The sequence below is a fragment of the Mixophyes fleayi genome, chromosome 4 (genome assembly GCF_038048845.1).
Source record: "Mixophyes fleayi isolate aMixFle1 chromosome 4, aMixFle1.hap1, whole genome shotgun sequence".
Taxonomy (NCBI): Eukaryota; Metazoa; Chordata; class Amphibia; order Anura; family Limnodynastidae; genus Mixophyes; species Mixophyes fleayi.
This window is the reverse complement of record NC_134405.1, coordinates 330,250,952-330,262,215: the sequence shown is the minus strand read 5'-3', so window position 1 is coordinate 330,262,215 and position 11,264 is coordinate 330,250,952. Positions and strand designations below refer to the sequence as shown.

At 44.6% G+C, this 11,264-nt stretch overlaps 2 protein-coding genes across 2 annotated transcripts in view; both read right to left on the bottom strand.

Annotated features, from left to right (window-relative positions):
• Positions 1 to 1,147: 1,147 nt before the first annotated feature.
• Positions 1,148 to 11,264, bottom strand: part of LOC142153096 (hemagglutinin/amebocyte aggregation factor-like) — a 30,550-nt gene continuing 20,433 nt past the window's right edge. Inside the window, exon 5 of the mRNA XM_075210370.1 lies at positions 1,148 to 2,861. Coding sequence (XP_075066471.1) covers positions 2,822 to 2,861 — 40 coding nt within the window. The 3' untranslated portion in view covers positions 1,148 to 2,821. The remainder of the gene's footprint in view (positions 2,862 to 11,264) is intronic.
• Positions 5,903 to 10,815, bottom strand: LOC142149601 (uncharacterized). Its single transcript, XM_075204923.1, has 2 exons — positions 9,064 to 10,815; positions 5,903 to 6,660 (listed from the first exon to the last, which is right to left on the bottom strand). Exons 1-2 carry the CDS (start codon positions 10,454 to 10,456, stop codon positions 5,903 to 5,905), a joined length of 2,151 nt encoding a protein of 716 aa, XP_075061024.1. The 5' UTR covers positions 10,457 to 10,815.

The window sequence follows — 11,264 nt, the reverse complement described above, 5'->3', positions numbered from 1 at the left end:
ATGACAAGTACCTTTTTAAAACCTTAAGTAGCTTGATTTGACTAGAATGCATGAGTATCATGCACGGGTTACTTTGTATTCTATATTGTTGATACATGTTCTATCGCACCCTGTACCCTTCCAGATAATGTGTTACATGTGTGGGTGAAGGGCATACAAAAGGTTATCTCCGAGCTCCAGAGGTATATGTTCCATAGTAAAAGAAAATTGTTTCTAGGATTGTGAATCTCTTTTCCGGTAACCTGACTGATATCTACAGACAGTGTGGTCATATGCAAGGGGGGACATACATTACAGAACAATGAGACGTACTACTGAGATCCTGCAATAAAATCTTTAAGGTGATAGTTTTGTGCACTATCAAGGGGTGGTGCTGTCAAAGTCAAATAATTGGATGAAAGAAAGCAGATTGATTAATATTGTTTTACCGTGCGATAGCAATCAGTACGCCACGTGTCATAGCGCGATTGTACGATAAATAACACACGCATACACTTACACATTCACATGTACATAGTTAATTTTATAATTGTTCCAACCCACAGGTTTTTATAAACAGATGTTATTGAGTTTATAGTTAAATAGTATAAGGTTATATGTACTTCAGTGAGATCTAAGGTTCAGGTTTCAGGAAACATATCATGTTTGGTGTCATTCTAATCCCCTATTTATCCTCTGTGATCTGATTCCATCAGCTATAAGATCGCACTTTGTGTATGCTAGTTATGGAATATAGGGTATTAGTGATCAGAATGGTATTGTCTGTGTAATGTAAATAGACCACTTTGAACTAGTTCTTGGCGGGAAGATTAGTATGCATCTTCTGGAGAGCTGACCCTTGCATGATATCGTTTGAACTGGCCAATGACCTGCATTACACTGAACTGTCCTGGAGCCTGAACCTATGGAAACATACCAAGTCATCTGTATTGTATTTACTGTGATGCCAAATGTATATATATTGCTCTCTGGAATTAGCTTGCAGTCACTTTGACCACAGACTTCAGGACTGAATGACTGTATAGCTGGATCCAGCAGTGTGCAGTGTATGTATCGGCTGTACTTATTTATTGAACTGTTGTTTTTTTTTCCTTTTGCTAATAAATTGCTTTGTGCTTTGAAACCACACAAATTGCATAGACAATGGTTATTGGTAAACGATAAAATAATTTTAATAACATAATGATAAAATTGCATAGAAATTGATGAAAAGAGAATGAATTAACATTTACGCGGAGAAATATGTTTGTATATGTTTAGCAAGGAAAAAAAGTTCAAAAGCCAAAACTAAGCTTTCAAGGCAATAAACTGTTCAGAAATGTTAATAATACAGTTTCAGGGTAATAAAGGAGAAAATTAATTGCTGGTGGGTGGGTCAAGTGGTTTAGTCAACGATCTGTAATATATGGAGTGATACTAATGACTCGGAGAAGTAAGATTAGACACAAGGGGGTAAATTTAAATTTAGGGCTTATTTATTAAGGTGTGGGAATGCAAAAGTGGAGATGTTGCCTACAGCAACCAATCAGATTCTAGCTGTCATTGTACTAAATATTTATAGAATCTGATTGGTTACTATAGGCAACATCTACACTTTTTCAAACCCGCAGCTTGATAAATTTACCCTGAGATCCTGACTCTCATATTGGATTCTCTGCTCACTGTCTGACATGTGCTTGGAAAACGTGATGATTCTGACGACACAAGTGGTGGGCGAGAGTATCCTCACTTATGCTATATGTGTTGTAGCATGAGCTTTTCCTACAAATATATTAAGTAAAGTTTGCAGAAGGTACAGTACAAGCCAATACATTTTAGTTATCAGGAGATGGAAAAATCCTTTAAGCCCTTCAAAAGTCCTATTGATACAGATCCCCAAGTGTGATTATACCAAAATTATTTTGTGCTCCTACAGAGGGGCAAACCATGCTTTTAACAGCCACAATATTATATCTAACTATCTATCTATATATGCTAATATGAAGTCTAGTATTACATATACTGTATTGTCATGGGATAAGAGAGCCACTTATCATGTTGTATGATCAGAGAGTACTTTATTTTGATTTCAAGCACAAATTAATTTGTCATGAATCAATCGGTCACGTGCTCCCACGCAGTTTAGATGACTTCAGCCAGATACAATAGTACCAGTGGCGGATCCAGGTGGGGGCTTGCTGCTGGCGGCTGCACACTGTGCAGGTCCGTTCAGCAGCGACAGGGTGCTGCCCGGCTGCTCTGATTGTGTTTTAAACACAATCAGAGCAGCGGGGCAGCACACCGTCACTGCCGTGCGGACCTGCACATACTGTGCAGCCGCCGGCAGCCTTAGAAATTAGAAAGGGGGCGGGGCCTAAATCCCCCCCCCCCACCTCCCTAAAATCGCCCGGGGTATTGCAATAGTCTGGATCCGCCCCTGAATAGTACACTTTATCTATCATTATCTTGGAGACATTTTGTACTTTTATCATATAGACGTAGAACTTACTTTGGTTAATTCCACCATCAAAATGAAGTCAACCCTTTTATGTAATTATCTCTTACCATATTAAACACCTACTATATTAAGTCGACCATGGTAGACTCTGAGCTATAGTAGTAGCACCAGTTACCGATATATATATTTCATCATAGATATTATACGGTATTATGTTAGATAATAGACAAAACAATGTTATTCTCTGAATTGCCTTACAGAAAGAAAGTTGTATACCGCCATCTAGAGGCCAGATACAGCCATCCAGAGGCCAGATACAGCATTACAACAATGAACACATTTGTAGATAATGTAAAAAGATTCTGGGTTAGAATTTCTCTTGCGTTAGTTCTTCTCACATGAGTGGAATCTCCACCGCCTGTCCCTAGAACACAAGACACAGTTTAAGTGTTAAACAATAAAACAGACTGAGATTAAACAGCTTTCCATATAAAACGCATATGGCTAATGTCCTTTTCCGTCACGCACCTTACCAACCTTTGTACTTTAAAAGTGTTACTTAATCTAATGAAATAAAGACACAGACACGTATAGCTACTTTGGCAAAAGGTCGCAGTTTTTATTAATCATAAACCAATTAAATGAAAGTCACCTGGTGGTGGCGAGAGCAAACTGCAGTCAACTAAACAACTAATCATCTAACCAAATACTGCAATGCCCAAATGGCATTCAAACTAAACCAAGGAATACTCCCTTAACATTGGCCGGTGTTAAACAGGCGTCAGCATGACTGCTCCCCTCTGAACTCAACATTGACGGCCACGCAAAGCACGCCAAGGGATCCTCCACTCAGAAGGATCAAGAGTAATGTTACTTGAAAGGGGCAGTGACGTGCGGCCAAATATCCTAACCACCGTTGTGACTAGTCATTGACTGCACTGCTCTCCCACCAACTGCGCCTCCTCTGTAAAAAAGATTGTTAAATCAAACAATAACTAGCTGGGCGGGAGGGAGGCATCAGTGAAATCACAGGAAGGAAAGGTCTAGAAGCCCATGGGAGTTTCTAATGAGGTGACTGAAACCACTCCCCATGGATTCTATTGGCTGGGACTAAAACAACTTTAACCCCTAATGGGTAAGGACCTGAAAAACATAATCCATGCATTTTAAGTGCCCTCAGCTAAAATGGCTTCACTTAACATAAAACGCATATGGCTAATGTCCTTTTCCGTCACGCACCTTACCAACCTTTGTACTTTAAAAGTGTTACTTAATCTAATGAAATAAAGACACAGACACGTATAGCTACTTTGGCAAAAGGTCGCAGTTTTTATTAATCATAAACCAATTAAATGAAAGTCACCTGGTGGTGGCGAGAGCAAACTGCAGTCAACTAAACAACTAATCATCTAACCAAATACTGCAATGCCCAAATGGCATTCAAACTAAACCAAGGAATACTCCCTTAACATTGGCCGGTGTTAAACAGGCGTCAGCATGACTGCTCCCCTCTGAACTCAACATTGACGGCCACGCAAAGCACGCCAAGGGATCCTCCACTCAGAAGGATCAAGAGTAATGTTACTTGAAAGGGGCAGTGACGTGCGGCCAAATATCCTAACCACCGTTGTGACTAGTCATTGACTGCACTGCTCTCCTACCATAGCTGGTACCCTTTAACGGGTTCCCAGCCCGCCACCACGAGCACAAAACCACGAACCTAATTGCTCATAGATCTCCCTGATGAAAAACCCCATCCCCTCTTTATTCAAATGAACACCGTCCGGCCGGAACAGGTGTGTATTATCCGCCTTAATGGATGGGTGGAAAATTTCTACCCCCCCCCAATTCTCTAACCAGTTTCCCCGTAACACTATTAATTTTTCTTAATAATCTAGTAAGCGTAGAGGGGAGAATGGGAAACCTCCAGTATAAACGAGGGACAATGTTGGACCAACAAATCCCAATTGTAGGCCATCGTGCCCGAATAGCACGTAAATCTTCTCTAATGCTTATTATGAGGGCCAATGATTTAGTCTTCCCCACATCATTCCCCCCAAGATGCAAAACAATAATATCAGGATGTTGTGATTTTGCCAATTCCTCTTCTAACCAAGACAACAGGAATGGCCAGCAAAGGCCCCTCTTCCCCATCCATTTTATATCCACCGGGCATGGGAAATTAGACCACTCATTCGTCAAATGATGTTTTGAAGCCCAATACACAAATGAGTGTCCCATTATCCAAATGTTTATCTTCAGGCATATAAACCGAAGATAGAAAGAATTGGTGATCTGGAGTAGTAACAAATATTCCAAAATATTCCTGGAATATAAACCAGGGACAACACAGGCCCTGTAACCTTTACTTTTTTCCTCCTATATGCATACATAACACCAAGACACACCAGCTCTGAAGAGCAATGACCCTGACCCCTGCATACTTTAAACAAATTGTCCATATTTGCAACCAACCGCAAAGGTTTAATACCAACTTCGTATGAAAATGTGGGACAGGGGGGGGGGGGAGAATGGACCAACCAACCGGTTTATATGACTAAATATATGATAGAGCTGCTTATCTAATAGCCCAGAAGACTAATATGGCCAATGATGAATAAAATTGCTTAAGCTAAAGAGAGGGGAACTACGTATGTGAGGCTATAAATGCCAACCTATTAGACTTATATTTTAAGGGGGAGGGGGCACTAATAACAGTATTACCTTTACCAATCTGATGAGGTGAATTGATGAATATATATGCTCAATGGGAATACGATATGACGCCTATACGTGCCTTGAAAACATACCAACCTTTAAAGGTTAAACAGGAGGTGGGAAATAAGTCATGGTTTACCGTATGTTACACCAACATGACAATATATTAATTCTATGGTTCTATGCCCGACTACCAACCACTGCGTGATTTATGATACAGACATGCAAACATACCAACCAATCATGGTTTAACATAAGCTATGAGGTACCAACCCAAAACGATTTAACACCCCTAGGCGGGAAATGTCACCAACCTAAACAGGTTTAATCAGATAAGAAAGTAAAGGAACGGTAACCCAGATGAAGGTGAACCAACCCAAAAAACCCCGGAGGCTCACCACTAATCAGGCCTTAATCCGTAGGAGAAATTGGGAAAAAATCCCTCCATGCCCCCGTTGAACACGGCAAGCAGCTCTCGCCCTGGATTACCGAGGAAGGGGGGGGGGAAGAGTAAGGAGGAGGGGGGATAAGAACCAGAAAGATAAAAGTAAAGCAAGAGAACCAAGTATAGACAATAGAGAAATAACATATGCAAAACATGAGCATATAATTGCCTTAAGGTCTAATGTACCTTTTATAATTATCGGACTTCCATCGCCCCAACAATTTAATATCGGGTACGGAGGCCCCTCCCATGGCAGCAGCTGTAGCTGCTCCAATACGGAACGAGTGCGTTCCATAAAATTTTTAGTCTAACCCCACCTTTATCACTGCACTTTTAAAAATGGCATTAAACTGAAACTTGGACAAAGGAGACCCATCCATGTGTGCTAGCCAAGCCTCGCTATCCTTAGGCCTTATTCCTGAAAATTTATTACACCAAGCCACCGGACATATACTCGTATCATTGCAAGGGGACAAGGTGACCCAATGACCTCTACTAAACTGATCCGTTTTGGATCGTGCAATTTTTATGGAGACCTGCGTACTAGCAACTAAAGTATATTTTCCCAAAAGGGCTGTACCTAGGGAAACTCTCGATTTAGCCACAAGTTCGCTAATTCTAAATGCTCCGTGAAACGCCATAGAAAAAGCTGTGCTGAATAAAGTGGACTCATAGGAGCTAGAAGTGACCTCCGCAAGCGACATAATCAACTGCCTAAGCAAGGGAACCGTAATGGGACGCCTAGAGTCAGGAACCGAAGGGCGGGTTCTAGCCCACCCTTTCATAGCCTTGGAAATAATAAAACCTCTTGTGGGATCAACTTTTGAATGTAATTTGGCCATAAAAGAAATGCCTGCTAACGCTGAGGCCATAGCCGCCTTTTTAACACCCGTGTTATATCTTTCCCACATAAACTCTAAAATCTCCTCCGCCTGACCTGATGTACTTGGGGCCCTGGATTGTAAGAAAGCCTCCCACTGACTCCACGCTGACTGATACGCACGTCTTGTGGATTGCGCCAAGGATGACTCCGCCAACTCGATCATTCCGACTCGACCCACTGCCATGCATAGAAAGGACAAGGGATGCCGGTTAATTGAGCCAAAGGAGCTAGCTCCCTAAAGCGGCGCCATTGGAAACGCGAAAGCGCATCTGCCACCTTATTCACCTCTCCGGGTACATGTCTGGCCCGAAAAATTATATCATTTTCCAAACATTTCAGAACAAGTCTACGTAAAAGGTTCACTGCCGGCAATGACGTAGCGCTTTGGCGATTTATTGCCTGCACAACCCCAAGGTTATCACACCAGAAAACAACATTCTGGCCCGCTAACCTATGACACCATAGATCAATGGCTAAAACTATTGGGAATAACTCTAAAACCAGCAAATTTGCCACCAAACCGCTCTGACGCCACCCCTCAGGCCAAGGAGCTGCACACCACTCGTCCTGAAAAATGGCCCCAAAACCATTCGCCCCAGAGGCATCTGTGTGTAATTCCAACAAAACATTCGAGACTTGTTTCTTAGGCCATATCCGCACTCCATTGAAAGACTGCAAGAATTTGGCCCATACTCTCAAATCTCCCTTTATTTCCGCCGATAGGCGTACTCTGGCATGAGGCCTTTTTAAGCCTGATGTGGCCATTTGCAATTTTCTACAAAAAATATGTCCCATCGGTATCACCCTGCATGCAAAATTGAGCGATCCGAGAAGAGACTGAACCTGACGCAAGGAGCTACCCTGTGAACTAATCGCCTCAGAAACCGCTGCCCCCAACTTGTTTATCTTTTCCTCAGGCAAACGACAACAACCTGCAATGGTGTCTATCTCTATGCCCAAGAATGACAAACATGTGTTAGGCCCTTCAGTCTTGTCATGCGCCACTGGGACCCCCATGATTTTGAACAATGCCGTAGCTGAAAAAAGCGTGTCTGCACACACTGCGGATGAAGGGGGACCTATAAACAAGAAATCATCCAAATAATGGGCGATTCCTTGATGACCCGTTCCTGCTTGTACGCACCAATGCAGGAACGAACTAAACTTTTCAAAAAGAGCACATGACACTGAGCACCCCATGGGGAGACAGCGATCAATGTAGAAACCGTCCTGTAGCCTAAAGCCCATGAATCTAAAAGATTCTGGGTGAAGCGGCAGCAGTCTAAATGCCGATTCAATGTCTAACTTGGTCAATAAAGCCCCTTGCCCAAAGCCCCTAACTAAAGTCAAGGCCTCCTCAAAGGACTGGTAATTGACTGAACTGAAGCTAACATCTATTGCGTCGTTAACTGAAAAACCGGGAGGATGGGATAAATGCTGTATTAGAAGGTATTTACCCGCAGCCTTCTTAGGGACAACTCCTACAGGGGAAATTATCAAATCAGGAATTGGGGGGGAATCAAAAGGCCCAATCATACGACCCAAGCTAACCTCCTTCATAACCTTATCCTTCAACACATCAGGAAGCAAGACTGCTGACCTAAGATTCCTGCCCGATGACGACCTAATTTCTCCTACTACTGGAAGCTGAAAACCATGATGAAAGCCTTGGGATAGACACTGGGCTTGAACAACATCTGGGAAAAAACTAAGCCACTTATCTAGAACTTTTAAATCAATAGGGGATGGCCCCTTAGTTAGCACCTCCTGGCGCACCGCGGCCCCTACCCACTCCTGATGACTGCCTGGTACAATCCTTAGCTGGGTGACTGCCTCGGCATTTGGAGCATACGTGTCTATATCTACAAGAGTCACCCCTTCCGCACGAGGCATTGTTATACGCGAAACATCTGTTCTTACTGTTTTGGGGAGTACTACGCCTCCCCTGGCTCTGAAACCTAGGTACTACAGGAGGCATAGCATCTTCAGTTGGCAGCATCAGTGCCATCCATGACTCAACGTCCTTACACCCAAATGGGATAGTATGCATTTTGTTTGCCTTGCTACGAAAACTCTCATCGTAACGCCTCCAAATTGTACCACCCGCGTTAATCCACAGATCATTAATCAGGTGTAGGTACCTCCACACATCCGCCCTGGTGTCCGGTCTAGACTCCACATAGATGGCAGAGAATATACAATACCCCCTCAACCAGTTTGAGAACGTTCTATAATTTTCTTCACCCATTCCTCCCTTACCACAGGCAGCCAGCAATTCTTTTTTGGCTGCAGAGGTGAGCATAAACAAATCGACATAGTACCCTTTGTCAATCCTATCCTTTGAACTGCGACGCACGCCTCTTAACAATGCTGTATTGTCGCATCGTACCATAGGACCGCCTAAAGCCGTGGGTGGAGCTATGCCTGAAGGGGTCACCCTAGCGGGCTTCGCTAAATGCTCTGTTAAGATTTTTAAAAGCTTACGCGGACCCTGACCTTCCTCATCTGATTCTTCACTAGTGGTAGCTAAAGGAGGACTGCGTGTATGTGAACGATGTGCCAAAATAGAATCACACTCACCACTTTGCGCAGATGTCCCTGGTAACGCAAGTGCTTGGGTTGATGTTTCTTCTCTTGAAGCCGAATCCCCTGCTGGCTCCGTCTGTAAGGCAGAGCTCCCCGTCACTGTGATAACTTCTGGCAATGGCGCGGCCGCCCCTCCGCCCGATACTGCCGTCACTGAAACAGAATGTATGTTAGCTACTTCAGACACAAACGACTGGTTAACCCTAACTCCTGAAATGCTGTTTAACGACTCTATTGGGACAGGCGTACCAAAGGAAAAACCTGGGGCTGGTGGGCGGGCCAGATCTTGGGAGGAACCAAACCCAAAGGGGGAGCTATTGAGATCAGGGACGGGTATATTTGTAATGCTTGCATTAGAAGCATGCCCATAACTTGAAACATAAGGAGGTGGATACGGTGCCATCCAATTCCGCATTGGCCGCTGGACCCTATCTGGATTAGGAGGAGGATACGGTAGTGACCAGGGAGGCAGGTTCCCGTGGGGCGCCTCCACCTGTGCTACTGCTGGTCTTGCCCATGGACTAAGCGTTGTGTTTGGGCTTTGCTGAAAGCTCCCAGACTGAACCAGCGCCGAGGGGTGACCCCCGACATTGATTGAATCGCTATATGGAAGCCTCTGCAGAGGAACATTAGCAGCTTGTATTGGAGATATGAAATTATACTGTATAGGGGGCCCAACCTGAGGTGGTGAGGGTGTGTGTAATTGAGAAGATAACATGGGCTGAAAACTTACATTATGAGCCATATGAGGGCGCACTCTACCCCTGATCCATCCCTGAGGCATAAGTGGGGGGATAATATTAATTTGAGGTATACTGTCACCACTGCTGCTGTGTAACCAGGGTCTGTGACTTGTGGCAGAAACAGAGACATGCTGTGACTCCAAATTTACCTCATTCACAGCTATCAGGTGATTACCAACGGGGGAACTGTAAGAGGAAGCCAGTGCCTGTAAGCTTCCCTCTCCCCCTGCTGCCCTGGGGGAGACCTGACCTGCCAAATTGGGAGGTGGAGAGCGAGGAGGAAGGGAGGACTGGCTGGACCTAGCAGAGGTAGGAGAAGGAGATCTCCTCCTCTGCTGACTATGCTGCACAGCAGCGCTGGCGTCCCCTGAGGCAGCCAGCGCCGCTGATCTCTCTGGAGCCCGGGACCTGCGAGCGCCGCCCCTCCCCCCCTGCCCAGATCTCCGTTGAGACCCAGCGACAGGGGAGTCCCCTGCAGCAATATTAACAGCGCTGGGATGCACGCTTTCAGGCAGCGCTCCCAGCGCTTCACTAGAGGGGGCAGAGCTGGATAAAGTAACAGGCGGGCGCAGACTCCCGGCCGGGAGCTGTGACCCGTCTGACAGACGTGCAGGGGGGCCCGCTGATCTCCTAGGTCTGGACATTTTTGGCAAGGAGAAATACAGGGGAACAGAGAAAATTGAGAGAGGGGAGGAGAAGAATGAGGGAATGGGAAAAAAGGAGGGGGAGAAGGAAAAAAGAGAAAGAGGAGAAATAAATGAAGAAAAAGAAAAACGAGGGGGGTTAAAAGATAAGGTGAAGGATGAGATTAAACAGAAAAAGATGAAAACAGGGAGTTAGAAAAGATAGAAAGCTAAAGCAATAAAAACGATCTTATCTGTCTCCAGGGAGCTCCTGCATCAGTGAAATCACAGGAAGGAAAGGTCTAGAAGCCCATGGGAGTTTCTAATGAGGTGACTGAAACCACTCCCCATGGATTCTATTGGCTGGGACTAAAACAACTTTAACCCCTAATGGGTAAGGACCTGAAAAACATAATCCATGCATTTTAAGTGCCCTCAGCTAAAATGGCTTCACTTAACATTCCAATAGTTATTTCAAATGCACACACAACATGTAGTGAGATGTAAAACAAGATTAAGTCTATTAATTAAGACCTAAGATGCCTGTGTCGGTGAAGAGGGAAAAGGCTTGGTGGAGGACAGGGGTCTTTGGCATGACTCCGAAAGCAGCCCCGGCTTGGTGAATTGCAGCGGTACTTCATGTATTGCTGCGATAGGAAACCCATCACTTTCTCACTTTAAAGGGTGCTGGAACCAGTATAATGGTGGAGGGGGGGGGGGGGGCTGGGGGTATGGGGAGGATAGCCCGTTCTTATAGAGTGTGTGTGGGGGGGGGGGGGGGGCGCCAGGCAACATTCCGGTTAGGATTTCCCATTCGCCCAACCTTTCA

Excerpts from the sequence above, each read along its gene's own strand:
- LOC142149601 (XM_075204923.1), bottom strand. The coding sequence starts at position 10,456 with ATGTCCAGACCTAGGAGATCAGCGGGCCCCCCTGCACGTCTGTCAGAC. Across the intron at positions 6,661-9,063 it reads AGGGACATCTGCGCAAAGTG|TGGGTCGAGTCGGAATGATC; the intron begins GTGAGTGTGATT and ends TATGCATGGCAG.